The sequence below is a fragment of the Polyodon spathula genome, chromosome 9 (assembly GCF_017654505.1).
Source record: "Polyodon spathula isolate WHYD16114869_AA chromosome 9, ASM1765450v1, whole genome shotgun sequence".
NCBI classification, from domain to species: Eukaryota; Metazoa; Chordata; class Actinopteri; order Acipenseriformes; family Polyodontidae; genus Polyodon; species Polyodon spathula.
In genome coordinates, this window is record NC_054542.1 from 16,322,557 (window position 1) to 16,340,947 (window position 18,391).

At 40.6% G+C, this 18,391-nt stretch overlaps 1 protein-coding gene across 2 annotated transcripts in view; it reads right to left on the minus strand.

Moving 5' to 3' along the window:
• Positions 1-57: 57 nt before the first annotated feature.
• The window catches only part of apbb1 (amyloid beta (A4) precursor protein-binding, family B, member 1 (Fe65)), a 116,022-nt gene continuing 97,688 nt past the window's right edge, over positions 58-18,391 (minus strand). For both annotated transcript variants that reach the window (XM_041258766.1, XM_041258765.1), the window contains exons 11-13: positions 14,485-14,600; positions 1,212-1,388; positions 58-704 (exon numbers count right to left, since the gene is read on the minus strand). In XM_041258766.1, the coding sequence (XP_041114700.1) occupies positions 537-704; positions 1,212-1,388; positions 14,485-14,600 (461 nt within the window). In that variant the 3' untranslated portion in view covers positions 58-536. The remainder of the gene's footprint in view (positions 705-1,211; positions 1,389-14,484; positions 14,601-18,391) is intronic.

The window sequence follows — 18,391 nt, forward strand, 5'->3', positions numbered from 1 at the left end:
GCCAGTTTACTTTAGGTGCGCGGTACAATGGGTGGAGAAAAAAAAAAACACATTAAAAATGTTCTTTATTCGAGTAGGTTTTGTTGAATTGACCTGATGCCTCAGGGTTTTCACCTGTTTTCATTGTCTGGCACTTATTACACTGAAGTGCCCCTGCTTTCTTCAGCATAATATTTCACCATTTGTGGTCAAAGTGCACTTTCATTCTAAGCTCATATTGGAGGCCAATTAAAAAAATTTGAACGGGTTAAGGAAGTTTGTCAATGTATGCTATCAGCAGAGGTTAATATCATCTAAAAATGCATCTGAAAGTGTTGGTCTTAAAGGTGAAAGGATTTCAGAAACAAATTGCTGAAGCACAATATCCCTACACTGAAGAAGTCTTGAAACGACAAGCTGACGTGTTCTTGATGCCAGTTGATTAGTGTGTGAAAGAAGCATGTTGGTTATAGATGACGTGTCGGGTTCAAAATCATTACAGTGTAAATTGAAAGCAACACTGCAAGTCCCCGACTGCCTACACCTCAGTGGTCTGACTAGGGTGTCTGTGCATCTGCCCGTTTTTGTTTAAAGCTGTCTAGAAGGTTCTGGACTCCCTTTTTAACACTAGATCCCATACGGCATGCCACTGAACCAGCAGGAGGGGCTGGGAGACAAGAGCCAGATCCAGGGGGACGTGCATCCAGACACTTCTGGTAACGTAGCTGTAGAGAAAAAGAAAATCACTTATGGAATGCAGGCTGTCACTGCCCTGTTTACAAATAATGGGGCATTTATAGGGGACACCTGTTGAAGGTGAAGTACTTTAATAGGGAATTAAAGAGCCGAATACAGGACACTTTGATAAATGACACTATTTAGATTTGTTTTAATTGCACAAAGTTTAGATCACTCTGTCAATGCCTAAACTCTCAAACTACCAGGTGTAAATCAATATGGACTTAGAATACTTTTTATATAAAATGCTTCAACCATGTACAGTATTTAGATACAGTAAAAAGTGGACAGTAGGTTTAATAAAGTGCTGCTTCATTTTAGGAAAAATCTAATCTAATTTAAAACCTGCTGTCCAAAAAAAATCATTAACAGTGATTTATAGGGCATAGGTCACAGATGATAACATATATGTGAAACAGAATCAAAAGGTTGTGTAAGGAAGATGGAGACAGAGACAGAGTGACAATGAGTGTCTCTGGTGTCACATCACTCACCATGCACGCAGCTTGAACTGCCTCGGAGAGGCTAGCTGCATTGGGCTCACACCAAAACATGTGGCAGTTGAAGTTTCCTGGACCATCTGCCATAACAAAGGCAAACGTGTGGACGTCCTTTCCAACACCCATAAAGGAGAGAAATCTCACCCGGCACTCACAAAGCACCTCATCTGTCTGTCAACAAAAAAATGATTTATCCATTTAGTGCACTAAAAAGAAAAGATATTCAAGAATATATACAGAGGCCTCAGAAAGTCTACACTTGTTTCATTCATTTTCTTACAGTATAATACAACAACTTAATTGTTAAGCATTTCTGTCATAATAATTCTATTCTTCACATTTTGTTGTCCGTTTTGATGCCCAAAAGGGGTAACCCTTAGAATCATCGACATTTATATACACATAAAGCCAGACCTCTTGTACCTTGGCTTCTTTGTTAGAACAACTGAACATATATGTGTGTCCTGAATCTGTTAACACAGGGGTTTCTTTTTTGGCACTAGAAGACTATTTCAGTAAGAAGCTTATTCATGGTTATAGTTTAATAATTCCAGTAACAAGCTTTATGATTTTATAGCCCCTCATAGGTGATGCTCAATGAGTGGATCAGATGATCTCAACCTTTTCATGCTAATCAAGTAGTAATACATGGAAAACCTCAGCATTCCCACTACTTTTAGATTTAAAAAATGATAACAGATTACTTTGGGAATTATTTCCAGAATTACTACAAATAAACCAAAGAAAACAAATTCAAGCTCCTGGAAATGTATTTCCTTCTGCATAGTCCTGTCATCATAACATACAATGGCACTTAACTCAGATTTTTCCATGCTGCTCAGTCAGAACTTACAACCACACTCACTGCTGTAACAGTGTGTAGTCATGATGAATAGTAGTGCTGTAAAGTATAGTGTGAAGCCACATATAATTGTTATTGTGACTAGCAGAAAAAAGAATTTCATGACAGCTGGTATGGTGCCATAAGGAGACAATGAAGAGAATGGAGATAGGGTTATGGGTTGTCCAAAATGATCACCAATTACAGAAAGTGTACACAGAGGGCTCTTTTTCATAACCCCGCCCCCCACAAGTCTACATAAAAAATGTGTATATCTGAAGCAGACCTTAGACTTTCAAGAAAAAATAACTCACTGTGAAAAGTGAAAATAAACACTTGACTGGTTTATTGGAGTTTAACTAAACATAAAAGCTTTAATGCTCCAATGCAAACTTTTGGTGTTTGTATGACAATAAGCTTGCCCCCAAAAATCACTGAACAATCGATTTAGGATGCCCTTTGCTCAGATTATGTTTAGGGTTTGTGGTTTTCAGTGTTTTAACCCGATTTTTATACTCTCCTTGAAGAATTCAACTGTTAAGCCATTTGTGTATCTCAATCACAACTGAGAAGCATGTTAATAGTAAAAGGTATTTAATTTACAGTTTTTTTTTTTTCTGTGAAACAAATAAATGGGCTTTTAAATTGTAAGTCTTACTTTTTCATTTAAAAGCAGATTGACTAATCTTTGTTAATATAAATACAATTATGCATGCAACTGTAATAAAGTGTGTACAACATAAAATACTTTTTTCATTATAGTTTTAATAAAGATTAGTCGCTTATTAAAATGTTGCCATCTCATTTGTATATTCTACTTGTAAATGAATAATTAAGGCTTGGCCGATTTTAAAAGACAATTTAGTTGTGTCAAAACATAAACCTGTAAATTAACCCCTTGACTGCTATTGGGCATACTTGGTACATCCTCAAAAATGCTCGCTCAGTGCTGACAGACGTACCAGGTATGTCCTTATTAACCCCTTCTCTGCTGAGGCCCTGATGACGCCCTGTGCTACAGGCATTTTGTGATTTTGGGGCTCATCTGTTTTACATCAAAATTACTTTATGTTTCTTTATAAATACCCCAGGCAAACTATATATTGTTTTTTTTTTTTGTTTTTTTTTTTTTTGCCAGACTGAAGTTTCTATTGGTGCCAAGTTTTTGTGGTTTACTTGATAAAATACTACTTTTTCATAAAATGTATTATACCTTGTGACTGGGAACTCCCCGTCTATATGAATAGGTTTGGAACTGGCAGGGAGGGGGTTCAATTTCTCCCTGCCAGAAAAACATGTGAGAATGTGGATGGAGCTCTAATTGAATAATTGATTAATTGGGCTCCAGCCACAGGGGATAAAAGCCAGGGGAGAGGCCCTGGCTGGGAGGGTGTGTGTTTCTTTGTTTGGGAGTTTGTTTTTATGTTTAGAATTAAAGGAGTATCTTTTAAAGACCTGGAACCTGACCGTTTACTTGTAAGTTCATTTTTGATTATTTCCGTTTGAACCTCATTCTGTTGGCCCTTGTGCCTATTTATTTGATTATTTTTTGTTTAATAAAGAATTTTATTTTTGCCTTTAATCTGTCTCTGAGCCTCAATCCACTCGCCAGCCTGTCACATACCTGCATCACATTTAGTCCCTAAAATGCTTGGTGTAAGAAATTAGAAACTTTTAAGCTGCTAGATGTGCCTGTGCCTGTGTCTATGTGTACATCTTTTCATTGGTTTTGGGGGGGTTTACTTGCTCTAGACAGACACCAGGCAACTTTGACTTTTCCACTTCGAAATATGTAGCCCACAGTCCATAGTACCCACCCCAATTTTATGTGCTCAATACGCCAGCAAAAGAATGAGATACCCTGGCACAGCACACATTTTAAAACTGCACAAAATAAGTATTTTAGAAATGGGTAACATGACCTTGCATGTCAATGTTGTGTTACCCATAATCCTTTTGCAATATGAGTTAATGCCACTGCATATAGCAAAAGTCGCTTGTTTTTCCTTGTATTCGGACTTGTACGAGTCTTGTTTGTTGCATTTACAAAAATAACAGAATATCTTACGTTATATTAAAAAAAAAAGATATGTATTGTAATGTATGGGTCACATTGATCCGTGTGGTGGTTCTAGGTAGAACTGTTTAGAACTTTATAATTTTTGCGATTCTGGCTATCAAACGCCGTCACGACATTTAATTCATATATTTAGGAAAAGTCTAAAACAGACATACACATACAACTACAGAAGATTAACTAACATTTTAAATGCAAAATGGGTCACAATGACCCGCATGGCAGTTCTAGTGTTAAAAGGACAGTGGATTTGAATTACCCTGAGTGCCCCAAATTCAAAAATACCAAATATGTAAACCCTTATTTAGTTTTTCAGACATGTAAATGCCCTAGACTGAGACTAAGCCACTTTGATCTTTCCCTTTAAAAAATGCAGCCTGTGGTTCATAGTACCCACCCTAATTTCAAGTGGCATAATCCTTCTGGAGCCCAGGGTAATGTTGCTGCATGACATAAAAACAAGTGACTGGGGTTTACATATTTATTTGTACTTTACTGGTCTTTCCATTACTCATGTACTGTGTGGTATTTTTCAAAACACTCTCCAAACAGAGGCCTGGCTGAGAGGGACAGCGGGGACAGTAGTACCATGGATCCCTCCGCATGCCCTTACAGGAACACCCACAACACCTTTTTTGTGGCTTGGCTTGTGACAGGCAGCATCTGTATAAAATGTTGTTCACTAAGTCTTGCTACTGTTTCCACTCTTTCAGTCTCTGGCATTTGTTGTGCACCAAACAGGAGGCTTGAGTTCACAGAGGTTGAATGCCCAGAAAAGTGAGCCGATTCTCTGGAGCCGTACTGTACATTACATGGCTGTTGTATAAAGAAATCTGGACCACGTACATGCCAAGTTTTTTGTACCATGCCATGGTCTTCCAAGCAGCATTGTATGCCTCCAGCACCTGGTCCGACTTATCCACGCCTCCCATGTTTTTGTTGTAGTCCACGATATATTTCGGCTTGCACAGGAGGAGGTACACATCTTTTTATCTGTGTATTTAATTGCCAGCAGTTACTCACAGCGCTGGTTACACCACGCCTCTGTTTCTTGGCTACCAACTGATAAGGAAATCCCTTCCTGTTTGGTCTTATTGTGCTACAAGCCATTCCTTGAGTTGTGTACAAGGCCCTAAACAGAGGGATTCTTGTGTAGAAATGATCTACTTTCAAATGGTAGCCCAGGTTAGGAGGGGAAAAACCATATCAAGTATTGTTGGGTATACAAATTTGTTTGGGTAACCAAATACTCAAAATCAGTAATGAACAACTGGAAAAACTTAATTGGGGTCAATCCAGTTGTGTTCACTCTGGTACCTGCTGTGCCAGAAAGAGGTCGAATTTGAGGCTGGATGTTGTTAGGAGGTGTCCAGTTGTACAGTTGCTGAAATCTACCACCCATTGGTCCAGGACCTACTGACCCTGTTCTGGTAGGGGCTCAGGATTCAATGTCCATCGGCTCCTCTTCCTCACCACTGCTGGATTCCTCACTGGGAGAAGTGTCACTTGGCACAAAATCACCCTCTGTGTCAGACTCCATTAGGAAGTCAGCAACAGCCTCGGCACTGAGCCGCCGCCTTGCCATTTTACTGACCAAAATGCATTTGCATTTTTGTACAGCTTGCTGTACTAGTCTTCTGTGTGTTACCATCGTTGGTGATGTCACATGACCACCTTTATTTACTTTTGTTTGTGTTAATAAAACCTGCATGCCTGTGCCGGCATTTCAACTCCACGTACATGTGTCTCTCTGCAGGCTTAATCAGCGGCTACCTACACACGTGACACCAGCAAGACCCTGTCAAATATGGTGTTGGAAGTGGATTCCGCTGCATCCTGCCGAAGCAAGGCTAGATGGCTACAGAGAGACATGGAGGAGCAAACCCCTTGGGGGGGACAAGGGCAGACCACAGGTAACCCTCAGGGGCTGCCAAAGGAGATGGATGGAGCTGCTGTCCTTATAAAGGCTCTGCGATGGAGCCAAGAGATCACGAACGCCAAAGAGACCGAGGAGGGACCGCCCCCGTGAGCTGGAGGAGTTCCAGTCCTGGAAGCTGGCGAGGGAGGAGGAGAGACTGTCTGCCCAGAACCCAGCGGGAGGAACTGCCTGCCGAGCATCAGTGAGGGAGGACCTGACGTTTGTGGGGGATCATCTCAGAAGGAGACAGGACAATCTTCAGGAGAGGAGCCCCGTGGAGGGACACTGGGTTTAGGGGGTAAGTGAGGTTGAATGGGCGCCCAGTTATAGAAGCCTAGGGGGTTAACAAGTCTTAGTGTATTGTTGTTAATTATTGTTACGTTAGGAGATTATTGTTAAATGATGTATTGTATGAATGATAGTGATTGGTAATGTGAAAGTATTGACTACTGTTAGTAATGGTAACTAGATGAATGATAAATTATAAGGTTAAATAATAATGATGGTGATGGGAAATGATAATAGTAAATTATAGTGATAATAGTGGTGATGGCAATAATAATAAATTACAGTTACAGTTCAAGACTGTCAAGCCTTTCTGCTGTCCGACTTCCAGACCGAAGTGGAAGACCGACTCCGCTCCAGTCCAGCTGCCTGATGAGCAAATCCTTGACTTCGCCTATGACTATTGTGCCCTATGTCTGCGCTGAAAGCCAGACTTGGAGGAGGCTGAAGTGATTTGATGGATTCTCAACAGCTGTAATCTCAAAGTGGCAAGATGTCTGAGGGGAACGGTGAAGACAGTGAAAGAACTGGTGCGAATCGGAACCCAGGTGGAGAGAGACAACACTGCCCTGCGCGAGTACTGGGTCAAGGCAAACGTAAGTAAAGCTGTCCAGGATAAGAGGAGCAATAAAGGAGCTACCAAGAAGCCGGCAGAGGTCAGCATGGTGAGAAACCAGGAGAAGAAGAATATAGCTCTTGCTGCAAGCCTGACTCTGCTGAACATGGAGGAGAGCTCCAAGGGCCTGCAGTCCTGGACACTGGGAGCACTTTCACTCTGATTTCTCTGGAGGAAGATAGCTCAGCCAGGGGAAGAGCTGGAGCATGCACGGGACCAGTATTTTATGCTGGCAGATGGACAGTCCCACCAGGCCAAAGGTAAAGTTAGTCTCACTTACCGTCTACACTGAGAGGTATGGTTTATAGGTACCTATGTCCTGGAGGATCGTCATTTAACATTCCCTCTTGTCCTAGGCCTGGATTTGCTGTAGAAAACTCATACCCCAATTGACACTGTCAATAGGCATTATGCTGTTAAACACCAGAAGGATTTCTCCTACCATCCTTTTTTGCCACAATACGAGTGGAAATCTTCATGGAACAGGTCTTCAACGAGGGTCTACTTCCATATGGCTGGCCAGCCACCTACCACCACCTCTGGTCCTAAGCCAACCCAACTGGCAAAGGTGACCATGACCACCACTTTATCTGAACCATCTCTTGTCGAGCTACAACTCCAGAAGCTCCAGCAGAAGTGGTCATCGGTCTGCAGTGATCAGCTAGGAATGACCACAGTCACCCGTCACGGAGAACGAAGTCCCTGTCCGAGGTCGACCATATCGAGGGGTCACCACTGAAAAAGGCTTTGATCAAGGAACATGTCCAAGACATGCTTCTGGATGGAATTAATCAACCATCTACCTCCCCATGGTCCTCTCCGGCGGTACTCACCGAGAATAAAGACAGAGGATACAGGTTCTGTGTGGAATACAGGAAACTGAATGCCAAGACCATCTTTGACGCATACCCTATGCCCCTCATTCATGACATCCTGGAGTCCCTGAGTTGTGCCGCAGTATTCAACTCCCTTGATCTACAATCAGGTTACTGGCAGATGGCGATGGACGCAGAACGTAGAGCGAAGACGGCCTTTACCACACCCTTTGGTTTCTATCAGTTTAATGTAATCACATTTGGGTTAAAAAATGCTGCAGCCACTTTTCAACGGCTGATGGAGGGTGTCAGGAGACCTTTGAGGGAAGATCTGTTTTGTCTACGTCGACGACATAATTGTCTATTCGTCAAACCCAGCACAGCATCTTCAAGACCTTGAAGCTCTCTTCCACAAACTTCATCTGGCCCGTCTGACTCTCAATCTCAAAAAATGCCACTTCTTCAAACACACTCTCCATTTCCTTGGTCATGTGGTTTCAGGTGAGGGTGTAGCTGCTGATCCCCACAAGCTCCAAGCCATCCAGGAATACCCTATACCTACCAACTTGAAGGAGGTTCAACGGTTCCTAGGTTTGGCCGGGAGGTACCACAAGTACATCCCCAGGTTTGCGGATATGACTGCACCCCTAAAAAACTTGAAAATGAAGGATGTCCACTGGAAATGGACAGGAGAGTGCCAGAAAAGTTTAAAACTCCTACAAGAAGCTTTGATCAGTCATCCAGTTCTTCCTCACCCAGATATCAACAAGATGTTCCGAGTCTTCACTGATGTAAGCAATTAGGAGCAGTTCTGACCCAGCTAGAAGGAGAGGATGAGAAAGTAATAGCCTACGCCTCAAAATTACTGAATTCTGCCAAAAAGAACTACTCCACATCTGAAAAGGAGTGTCTCGTTGTTGTGTGGGCAGTAGAGAAATGGTGGCATTATCTGGAGTGGGTGGAGTTTGAGGTAGTCACAAACCATGCTGCACTCTCCTGGACATTCAATAACCCAAAAACCTCTTCCAGAATGACCCGCTGGACTCTTCGCCTACAACAATTCACTTTTACCATTATTTACTGGAAAGATAGTCTTAACCTGGTACCTGATGTACTCTCCCGAGCTCCTCTTGTACCTCCTTCAACTCCCTCTGCAGCAGTATGTGTCAGCAATGCCTCTGCCAGTAGCATGGATCTTCCTACCACCATGGACCAGACTGCGGCCGCTCAGTCCAAGGACCCAACTATCTCTGATATCATCCGTGACATTGGTTCAAAGACTGACATTAATAATCACATCACCTTCATCCAACAGCAAGGACTGGTGTATCACCGGGTGCCCATCCCTAAATAAGGATTCCGATACCAGCTGGTTATTCCGGAACAGCTGACGGATTCCTTCCTCCTACATTACCATGACAAACCTTTGGGAGGTCATCTGGGCAGGATGAAGACCTTGTTGTACATATTGGAGGTATTCGTAAAGATACGTGGCGCCACATAAAGCAGTATCAAACCTGCCAGAGGTACAAACCTTCCAACACCAAACCCGCAGGTCAACTCCAGTCCACTACTGTGAAGGAGCCTGGAGAGATGTTGGGTCTGGACCTAATGGGACCTTTGCTGAGAAGTAAAAAAGGTAACACTTACACCCTGGTAATTGTCGATTACTTCACAAAGTGGGTTGAGCTGTTTCCATTGTGGGACAGTAAGACCACCAAGATTGTGAACATTTTGACGCAGGAAATCTTCACCCAATGGGGAACCCCGCAACATATTCTTTCAGACCATGGACTTCAGTTCAAGAGCCAGCTACTTGCAGAGGTGTGCAAAGCCTGGGGAGTCATACAAAAACTCACAACCAGCTACCACCCACAGAACAACCTGACGGAACGGGTGAACCACACCTTAAAAACCATGGTGGCATCCTTCATTGGAAAAAACCATCAGCTGTGGGATCAGTGGCTACCTGAGTTCCGTTTCACACTCAACACTGCCAAACATGAAACCACAGGCTTCTCTCCTGCAGTATTAGCACTCGAAAGGACCATCAGAGGCCCACTGGATCAATTAATCGCTGTTGCTCCTGTTTCCATCCACTGATCCCTACCAACTGCGACACTGCCAGCAGCAGATTGCCGAAGAGGTGAGGGATTATGTTTCCAAAGCTCAGAAACGGCAAGCTCTGAATTATAATGCCCGGAGAGCACACTGTCAGTATGAAGAAAGTGAGTTAGTCTGGATAAGATCTCACCGCTTATCTGATGCCTCTGGAAAATGTTCTGCTAAACTTGTCCCTAAATGGTTTGGGCCAGCTCTTGTAACCATAAGAACTGGACCCAACAACTACAAAGTCAAGTGGGTGGAGCCCGATTCTATTAAAGAGGATACAGTCAATATTGTAAATCTAAAACGCTATTATGGGGGGGGGGTGTGTGTGTGTGAATATGTAGCAATTCATGTACTCCATAAAGTGGGTGTAAGTTTCACATACCTGGCCCTTTTATTAGGGTCAATAGCCTGGCCAGGTTAAAACTCAATTTCCCATAGTTCCTTGCTATCACCCTCTGTTCATCCCCTCCCCACATTGTCTCGTTCAGATATCCACTCCTCCAATCTCAAGAGCTCCTTGGAAACCAGCACCTGTTTAAAGCTTGATGGCTAGGCCAGGAGAGCGCTTCCTTTTCTCTTGAGGAATCTATTATACAAACAACATATTACTTAACTACAGTGTAACTTTAACTTTATTTTAGATAATACATGTGCATCCATTTACTCTTTTATTAAAACCTTGTACTTTGTCTAAACTTTTCTTTTTTGTTTACACTGTTGCTTGTTTAAGTTTAGTTGCTGTTCATGGTCATTTAGGGTTTGTTGTTTTTTATTAGTGTGTTCAGTCTCCATTTTATTCCTGATCCTCCTGATTTTTTCCAAATGGCTGTTCACCATTCAACCCAGTACTACTCAACAGACTCATCATTTTCTACAATCACTATTTTTTCATCAACCTTCATCCACCACATCAGTACAGGACTCTATTCGGGACTTCATTATTTGTTGGTGAGATTATTCCTTTTCTGTTTGCTGGCTTTTTCTACTTTGATACTTTGGTTCCTGTAATTTTGGTTTTGTTCTTTTGTTACTTTGGATTACATGTGCATCGCTTCACTGGACTTCTTAGGGCTAAATTTAATTTATCATCCATTGCCATCAAGACTGTCTTTGTAGTTGGTTTCCCCGTATAGTTATTCATTCACCTTTGTCTCTTTTGCCTGTTGGTGTGTTGGTTTTGTGTTGGTGTGGTGTTTGTGTGTGGCGGGGTTTATTGGAGGCCCACCGGAACACTGCATTCATTTCGATTTAGTGTTATTTTGTTTGTATGTTTGTTTAGTTCACTTTACTTTCTTACTTACCTGTACCTTCCACGTAATTAACTGTTCTCAGCAATAAGTTGTTGTCCTTATATTTCATTTATTACATTATAGTTCACAACAATAAACCGCTTGTTCGTGGAATTGACACCTCTGACGTCCCTGCTTTTGCTGTCTGTCACTCTTGCTGACTTAGTTAGTTATTGGGCCAGAGCGATGAAAAAAGAAGCAACAATTGTGTGAATGTTGGGCCCCAGCACCTTTCCAATTGCTTGATGTTTGACAAGGTTGCCCCAATTGCTTCTCTTAACTTGGGCTTTTGTGTTTGATATCGCCACTTGCATGGCTGCTGAGTTTTTCTAACTTGTTTTTTAGATCTTAGTATACAGCAGATGTTTAGATATCAGAGGATCAGATAACATTCAACTGTGGTTCTCTGTCACTTCACAAGCACATTATCACCTGATTCTGTTGGCCAATCAAAATCTGATTATTGTGGCAATTGCTGGGCGTAGTAACTACTAGCTTTTTTCCCCCTGATTTTTACCAATGTTTAAATTAAAAACAATTTTTTTACCAATTTTATCCCTATTTTAATATATGTAAAATAAACTCACAATTATCTGATTTGTTTTTTGTTTTAAAGATAAAAACCGAAAACGCAGAACACTAGTCATGTAACAACATTACCTTGGGCTCCAAAAGGATTATGCCACTTGAAATTACAATGGGTACTTTGAACCATGGACTGCATTTTTCGATGAGGAAAGGTCAAAGTGGCTCAGTCTCAGTCTAGGGCATGTAAATGCTTGAAAAACTAAAGGTGCAAATATTTGGTATTTTTGAATTCAGGACACTCAGGACAATTCAAAAACACTTTTAACAGTGGAGCAGAAGCTGTCAGATTCACAAGTCCAAATACATGGAAAGACAAGTGACTTTTTGCTATATACAGTGGCATTACATCAAATTGCAGAAGGATTATGGGTAACACACCATTGACATGCAAGGTCATGTTACCCATTTTTAAAATAATTTTATGTGTAGTTTAAAAAAAAAAAAACACATATATATATATATATATATATATATATATATATATATATATATATATATATATACACACACACACACACACAGCTCTGGAAAAAATTAAGAGACCACTGCAAAATTATCATTTTCTCTGGTTTTACTATTTATAGGTATGTGTTTGGGTAAAATGAACATTTTTGTTTTATTCTATAAACTACTGACAAGTTCATACTCATTTTTAAACAACAATACTAATGTTTTAATTTAGGAAGAGTTCAGAAATCAATATTTGGTGGAATAACCCTGATTTTCAATCACAGCTTTCATGCGTCTTGGCATGCTCTCCACCTGTCTTTCACATTGATGTTGGGTGACTTTATGCCACTCCTGGTGCAAAAATTCAAGCAGCTTGGCTTTGTTTGATGGCTTGTGACCATCTATATTCCTCTTGATCACATTCCAGAGGTTTTCAATGGGGTTCAGGTCTGGAGATTGGGCTGGCCATGACAGGGTCTTGATCTGGTGGTCCTCCATCCACACCTTGATTGACCTGGTTGTGTGGCATGGAGCATTTTCCTGCTGGAAAAACCAATCCTCAGAGTTGGGGAACATTGTCAGAGCAGAAGGAAGCAAGTTTTCTTCCAGGACAACCTTGTACTTGGCTTGATTCATGCGTCCTTCACAAAGACAAATCTGCCCGATTTCAGCCGTGCTGAAGCACCCCCAGATCATCACCGATCCTCCACCACATTTGCGAGACACTGTGGCTTGTAGGCCTCTCCAGGTCTCTGTCTAACCATTAGACGACCAGGTGTTGGGCAAAGCTGAAAATTGGACTCATCAGAGAAGATGACCTTACTCCAGTCCTCTACGGTTCAAACCTTATGGTCTTTTGCAAACCTCAGCCTGGCTCTTCTTTGCTTCTCATTGATGAAGGGCTTTTTTCTAGCTTTGCACGACTTCAGCCCTACCCCTAGGAGCCTGTTCCGAACCGTCCTCGCTGTGCACTTCACCCCAGCTGCCGTTTGACATTCTTTTTGTAGGTCACTTGATGTCATCCTACAGTTGCTGAGTGGCATTCGAATGAGTTGGCGGTCATCCCGGTCAGTGGAGAGTCGTTTTCACCCTCTGCCGGTCTGTAGCTTTGTTTTCCCCAATGTGTGCTGCTTGACCTTGTTCTTATGAATCGCCATCTTTGAAATTTTAAGGATGGAAGCAAACCGACGCTCACTGTATCCCTCTGCCAGTAAAGCCAGAATTGAACCCTTTTTTTCCCCTCACTCAAAACTTTCCTTTTCAACTCTTTGGGCATGGTCAATAGTTATTTTTTGATTCCAATTACTTTTGAGGTACTACTAGCACTGTTTTGTCATCCAGATGGTCCTATTGCAAGAGGATAGTGATGACCACAGGAGTGGTTTTTATAATTTTCCTCGTTAAATAAGATTTGGTTCAGGTGATCCCCTAATCAGTGCCTGTGCCTGTGTTGGAATTCAACAGACACTGGAATGGAATGGCTGCCATACATGTAGAGATGCTGATTTAAGAAAAAATTGCAGTGGTCTCTTAATTTTTTCCAGAGCTATATATATATATATATATATATATATATATATATATACTATACTTATGCCAGAGTATCTCATTCGTTGGTGGCGTACTGGGCATATGAAATTGGGATGGGTGCTACGGACCATGGGCTGCATATTTCAAAGTGGAAAAGTCAAAGTGGTCTGGTGTCTGTCTAGAACAGTAGTCTCCAACTCTGGTCCTGGAGAGCTACTGAGTTACCAATTATTGGCTTAATTAGTCACGGTTAACAGGTGTTCCAGATCTTTGGCCACGGATGATGTAAAGACACCTATAAAACCTGCTGGATAGGGGCTCTCCAGGACCAGGGTTGGAGACCCCTAGTCTAGAACATGTAAACCCCCCAAAACCAACAAAAAGATGTACACATTGGCACAGCCACAGGCAAATCCAGCAGCTTAAAAGTGTCTACATTCTTACACCAAACATTAGCATTTTAGGGACTAAATGTAATGCAGGTATAATACATTTTATGAAAATGTAGTATTTTGTTTACAATAATAGCTGTATTTTGTGGTCACATGACCAAGTAAACCACAAAAACTTAGCACCAATAGAAACTTCAGTCTGGCAAAAAAACCCAAAAGAATATACAGTTTGCCAGTGGTATCTAAAAAAGAACGTTCAGGTCTACCCTGGTAACTGACAGTGAAGTTAACGGAAATACTTTCATCTTGTTAGAGAAAAGGGAGAAGTAAGGATATAATTTTATTTAAAACTACCTCCTCAGCGATGACTGTGATTGTAGCTGATGCTACACTGACCATGACTGGTGTCCATTCAGGTTTGTCTTTGGTGCTAAGTGCCGTCTCCAAAGCGCTATTCACAATATCCATTCCTGGAATATACAGACAATTGTTAAACGGTTATCCTTTACATATTTATTATGGGGCTCATCTTTGGGAGGGTTAGAACTATAAGCTTTTACATTTTCCTTAAAATAACAAATAGGTAAATAAGAAAGTACTACCCAGTGCATGTTTAGGTCAGAATATTTGCATAATTATTATTAATTACATAGTAGTGAACAAAGGTGCATGCTTTGAAAAAGAGGAGTTACTGCTACAGTAGAATCGGCACATTCTCATCATACTCAATGAAGTAGACAGCTGTATCTTTTCAAATCTATGGAAACTATGGGCACCTCAAATTGATACAAATAGCTTCCATATGAAAACAAATAAGGTAATTGCAGAACAACTTAATAAGAAATCAGACTTCTTCCTTTAAGATTGCCTCACTTAAGTGATAATTGATTAACCAGAAAATCATATTTCATTTTTTTGAGCATAAAAAAAATACAGTGGCTCTCAAAACTACCCCCCCCCCTTGGAATTTTCCACATTTTATTGTGTTACAACATGGAATCAAAGTGAAAAATAAAATGTACAAATTGTTCTAAATTAATTACAAATACAAAACAGAAAATAACTGATTGCATAAGTATTCACCACCTTGAGTCAATATTTGGTAGAGGCACCTTTGGCAGCATTTACAGCCATGAGTCTATTTGGATAAGTCTCTACCAGCTTTGCACATCTGGACACTGTGATTTTTGTCCATTCTTCTTTGCAAAATTGCTCAAGCTAGCTGTTCTTCAAAAATGTAGTACTAGAGGCGCAAAACAATTACATCCCTAAAGTAGACAAATCTAAATGTAAAACTAAAGTGCCAAAATGGTTTAATAGATCAATTAAAAAAAACATTTAGCGAAAAAAGGCACTTTACAGAGCTTTTAAAAGGGATCAAAAACAAAGTACACAGAAAGAGTACACGGAACTGCAAATGCAAGTCAAAAAGGAAGTTAGAAGGGCCAAGAGAAAAATAGAAATGAACATTGCTAAGGGGGCTAAAACCAATTCCAAAATGTTTTTCCAATATTACAACAGCAAGAGAACATTCAAAGAGGAGGTTATGCAAATTTATGGAAACCATTATAAGATCCAAAATGGAAAAGTACCTATATTGTAACAGTATCCTGGGAGACAGTCAACATGGTTTTAGGAAAGGAAGATGTCTAACTAACCTGCTCGATTTTTTTGAGGATGCAACTTCGATAATGAATAATTGCAAAGATATGACATGGTTTATTTATATTTCCAGAAAGGTTTTGACAAAGTTCCGCATAAAAGATTAATTCTCAAACTGAACGCAGCTGCAATTCAACGAAACACACGTACATGGATTAGGGAGTGGTTAACATGTAGAAAACAGAAAGTACTGATTAGAGGAGAAACCTCAGAATGGAGTGAGGTAACCAGTGGAGTACCACAGGGATCAGTATTAGGTCCTCTACTATTCCTAATCTACATTAATGATTCAGATTCTGGTATAGTAAGCAAACTTGTTAAATTTGCAGATGACACAAAAATAGGAGGAGTGGCAAACACTGTTGCAGCAGCAAAGGTCATTCAAAATGATCTAGACAAGATTCAGAACTGGGCAGACACACATGGCAAATGACATTTAATAGGGAAAAGTGTAAGGTACTGCACGCAGGAAATAAAAATGTGCATTATAAATATCATATGGGAGAAACTGAAATTGAAGAAGGAATCTATGAAAAAGACCTAGGAGTTTTTGTTGATTCAGAAATGTCTTCACCTAGACAATGTGGGGAAGCTATAAAAAAGGCCAACAAGATGCTCGGATATATTGTGAAAAGTGTTGAATTTAAATCAAGGGAAGTAATGTTAAAACTGTACAATGCATCAGTAAGACCTCATCTTGAATATTGTGTTCAGTTCTGGTCACCTCACTACAAAAAGGATATTGCTGCTCTAGAAAGAGTGCAAAGAAGAGCGACCAGAATTATTCTGGGTTTAAAAGGCATGTCATATGCAGACAGGCTAAAAGAATTGAATCTATTCAGTCTTGAACAAAGAAGACTATGTGGCGACCTATTTCAAGCGTTGACAATTTTTTCAACCTGAAAAAAGAAACAAGGACCAGGGGTCACAAATGGAGATAGGCAAAGGGGCATTCAGAACAGAAAATAGGAGGGACTTTTTTACACAGAGAATCATGAGGGTTTGGAACCAACTCCCCAGTAATGTTGTTGAAGCTGACACACTGGGATCATTCAAGAAGCTGCTTGATGAGATTCTGGGATCAATAAGCTACTAACACCCAAACGAGCAAGATGGGCTGAATGGCCTCCTCTCATCTATAAACTTTCTTATGTTCTTATTATTGAAGTATAGCAGATGCTCTTATGTAAAAGACACAAACTGAGAGTGCTGCTATAAGTAATCTCTCCAGCTGAATGAATAAACTAAGCTTAATTGCCACCAAACATGTTTTTGTGATTTTTTTTCTTCTCCCTCCCCATGGAACCTGAAATCCATAGAATGCAGAATGACATTTTTTCTTCTTATTATTATTATTTGGGTGCAAGGTTTACATACCAGCTGCCGGGAAACGCAAGGTTAACAACAATCTCTCCCCAGATGATATTGCTGCATGCCAGTTTGTTGTTTTCCGCTGAATAAGAGGGGTCATGAGCTCCTCGAGTTCATGAAAAAGATCCGGAAAAACTGGGGAGAAGTTGGCAAAACTCAGTTCGTCTTCAGTCTCTAGCTCTACCAAAAGATTGTTGTAACAGCCTTGTTCCAATCTGCATTTGACCCACGTTCTGACCCATAAACGTTTGTTTTTGGTTGCCTCTTGGTGCGGTCCCCGACATTTAATCAGCATATACGATGACATACATAATGCGAGGGTTGTAAGGTGCTCATCGCAAGACACCATGTTTACAGTCGCCACTCACCTCCCTATCATGTCCTTTCAAACAAAACAAAACAAAAAAAAAACGTGCCCAGCACTCCAGATAAGGTACATACAGAGTGTTTTACGCATAAAAAATACAAATTGTTGGTTCCCAGCACTTCAAAGGTCAATTTTCAATATACTGTATGCTGTAGCAAGAGAATGCTGGGTGGCTAAATGTAGCTTGCCTGTGAATTTTCAGAAACATGTGGCCAATAAGTTCTTGTTTTTACAAATCCACGTGCAATGCGCGCAACTGGAATCTTCGGTGCAGTCTTAGTCCCTCTCAACCTAACCTAACAATTGACCTATTTGTCAACTGATGTTTTGGAAGGTAAATCAATATAAATACAATATTCAGACTCAGGGTGCTTTATATTGCTATAGCAAGGCGATCAATAAGGAATACAATATTATCATTTCTTTATTTGTATTAGTGCAGTATCGGTACAGTTTTTTTCAAAATATAATAAATATATAGTATTTGCATGCAGGCCTTTTGTTAAGTATATTCCATCTGCAGCTTTTTTTTTTTAAATCTGTTGTGTTTATTTGTGTCTCAGCCATATTGTTTGTGTTTAGTAAGACCAAGTTTTGTACAGAAGTTCAGAGTAAGAGTAAAGTAATGCTGTAGTTAATGCAATGCATACCTGTCACAAAGGCGGCTGAGTGGAGACATCAGAACCAGGAAATTAACACACAGAGACAGGACAGATGAGGTGAAATGATGAAGACGCTTGCTTGCGCCGGTTTATTGAAAATAATAGGTTTAAACAAACAGAAGACAGGACACGGCACTTCACACCAAAATAAACAGACAAACAAAAATGGACTAACACTTAACAAACGGTGAGCAGATCG